This window comes from Cyprinus carpio, chromosome B17 (genome assembly GCF_018340385.1).
Source record: "Cyprinus carpio isolate SPL01 chromosome B17, ASM1834038v1, whole genome shotgun sequence".
Lineage (NCBI taxonomy): Eukaryota > Metazoa > Chordata > Actinopteri > Cypriniformes > Cyprinidae > Cyprinus > Cyprinus carpio.
In genome coordinates, this window is record NC_056613.1 from 28,529,431 (window position 1) to 28,532,496 (window position 3,066).

The 3,066-nt window shown below is 41.7% G+C and overlaps 1 protein-coding gene across 1 annotated transcript in view; it reads left to right on the forward strand.

Annotated features, from left to right (window-relative positions):
• The window catches only part of LOC109107395 (proline-rich membrane anchor 1), a 27,036-nt gene extending 24,525 nt beyond the window's left edge, over positions 1-2,511 (forward strand). Inside the window, exon 3 of the mRNA XM_019120678.2 lies at positions 2,401-2,511. Coding sequence (XP_018976223.2) covers positions 2,401-2,501 — 101 coding nt within the window. The 3' untranslated portion in view covers positions 2,502-2,511. The remainder of the gene's footprint in view (positions 1-2,400) is intronic.
• The last annotated feature ends 555 nt before the right edge of the window (positions 2,512-3,066 follow it).

The following is a 3,066-nucleotide window of genomic DNA, read 5'->3' on the forward strand; positions in this document are numbered from 1 at the left end:
ATACCATTGGAATTTAAGCCACGGGTCTATGAATCCTTACTTACTTTGTTCTGAACCTCGTTGATCATTGTCGCTGGCAAAGTGCTTTGCACCGTCCTCGTATTCGATCCGGCTGCGCCTCAACATCTGTATTGGCTCAGTTGCGTCCGTGAGCTCCACTGTTCGTGACTCTGATTCAGAGCCGTCGAGGACAGCGCGCTGTTGTCGGTTGTCGTTGTGTGCCCGCAGCATGGTGTCCGTTAATCCGCGAGGTGGGGGGGGGGCACGCCGGGGGGTCCATGCGGTGCACAAAACCCGCAGCATGGTGTCGTTAATCCCTGCGTGCAGCACAACCACTCCAGGGCTCTCATCGACCTTCAGGGTTGCGGGTATCTGTAGTGTGCACTTTACCTTCGGCTAACGTAGCACGGAAATGCTGAATGATGGAGTTTCCGACGATCACAGCGTCGTGTTCTGTCTCACGGAGGGGATCGAAGCGGTTCCAGGTGGAGATGTTGAAGACCGGAGGCGGCGGAGAGGTCGTTGCCCGGGGCCTGGCTCACGTCCTCCACCGTGGGTGCACCCAGGGTCCGTGGTGTCCCGACGCCGGAGTGAAGGACATCTAGGAAGATTGAGGCCTGGGTGAACCGGGCATGTGCAGAGAAACATATGGAGTAGAGGTGGTGGGACTGTTAGCAGGGTGCTTTATACTTACCCCGGACTTGTGTGCGTCAGCCATGAAGGTTTCCAGCACGGCAGTCCGCTCCATCAGCTGGGCCTGCTTCTCTTAAATTACTGTTAACCTGTTAACCCGCATCTGGACACTGACGCACTGAACCCTCTTTGTTTGCATGTGTCAATGTTTACGAATAGATTAAATGAACGGGAACAAATTCTCAGTAACAAACTATATCTCTATAAAGGTCTAAGCCTCAAGTCATTGACGACAGATCACTGTTTTTAAATGGAAAGCTTATAAAGAATGTATTTGCTAAATTTGTGTAAGCAAAACACATCAAAACATGAAGAATCAAAAAGCAGTACGTAACAGACTTATCGCAATTGATTGATTGATTGAACACTTTATTGAACAACAACACTCAACACGAAGTGTTCAAAAGGATAAAAACACACAAAGCCCATAGGCTTATCGCAATAAATGATCATGAAGCATCCACATCTATATTCCCGGTTGTAGGGTTAGAAGGGTACGGGGTCCACTTGACTACATCCCAGAGCAGCGTTTAGATCCAACGAAGCAATAACGTTGTAGTTATAATGGATATCAATTCCATTGTTTACGCATTTCAGTTCGTTGAGGGACAGTATTGGTTGTATTCTTTATGGAATAACTCAACACTTCCAATTTATATTCGTTATGGAATAACCTACACTCAGAAATTTGTATTGTTAGTGGTAAAAAAGATTGTTTTTGTATCAATACAGGGTAAAGTCAGAGTTACGTTGAATATACAAAAAAAAGTCAAAGATACGTGGAAAATTGTTTATAGCTGTCTGAACCGCGCTGTGAATGCATGCTGTCATCTGAGTGGGGGCGTAACTTCATGTTTGGGGGAACTGTAAAGCTTTTTTTGCACCAAATAATTTCGTTTCTTTTTTTTTTTCAACTTCTTCATATATACATTTTTCCTATATGTGGTGTGCGTGTTTTTGTGGGGAATGTGGCTGTACTCTCTGCATGATTATACCCATCTCTATGGCTGATAATCCAGCTGTGTGATAGCTGTGACCGCTATCAGTGTGAATGGCCGTCTATATGAATAGAGAGTGTAAGGCACATCTGTATGCTTACCGCTCTATAACTGGGCCACTAGCTATGGGCGATGATTTGACCTATTGGAGCATCTACATCTGTATGCTGTTTTTTTAGCCATCTCTGAATGTCTGGATTGGCATACAAAATTTTCATCAGCTATGTGAAATTACCGACTGTTTGAGTGTTCTAGCATTGTAAATGAGATTGACGTTTTATGTCATCCGCTCAGAATGTGCTTGTACATTGAGTCCATACATAGTTAATATTTTTTTGTATTATTATTTCTTCTTTATTATTACTCATATTATGCTTATTATATCATTTTCGTAGTTGCTAAAATACAGTCACTTAATACGATGTCCAAGAGTATTCTATTTGCCTTTTAATTGCAAAAACACTGCAGTGGTATGTTTAATGACTAAAATAGTTTGTAGAACCCTTCAATACATTTGCTAAATATCTTTTGGTAAATATTTACATTTGGGGGGGGGGGGACTAGACATCACTCTCTATGCTGTGTAGTTCGGAATGTCATTGCCTGTGTGAACAGTACATTTTTGTATTAACAAACAATTTAATAGGATTACTGTGTGAAAAGTGCTAATGTGTAAATTTGATGCATGGATGTGTGATCACTCTTTCAGCTCCGGAGGCTTCCGCTCCTCTGCCGAGGCCCTGGTGGATGGAGATCATCATGGTTGGGACAATAGGAATTGCTTTGGCTGTCTTTCTGTTGCTGATTTAGTCCATTAGCTCTTTAGCTACAGCGCCATAACAAGGGAGGTCACGGTACTATCACGGAGTTTTCACTTTTGGTGCTAAAGTCAATGTTGTGAGTCATTCTTGGGCTTATGTCACTGTGTTCAATGAATGGTCATATACTCCGGTCATGTCACTTGTGCATATGAATGTCATATGACTCCTTTCTCCTTTTATTTTGAAGCACTAGCTAAGGAATTTTTTATTAAAGAGGTTGTGCAATTTGGGGGGATTTTTTTATGTGACCAATCTGAAGTATTTGGTAGATATTAATAAAGTGACTTTAGAAAGATGGCATCATCGTCATTTTTTTTTACAGATTGGTAGGTTTTTCAGTGAAGTTAGTTGGACATTGTTGGTTTGGGAGTTCCTTTTTTTTGATAGTGGTTGTTTTAAAAAAACCAAGGAGTTATTAAAGATACCTTAATATCCTTTTAAATTCTGGTTCCTAACAAACTTTTCTTTCTCTGTGAGTGAATAGTCAGTGGTCAAAACACAAATGTGGGTTACTTTGCTTACAGCTGATACTACGTTTATTTAAAAAGGAATAT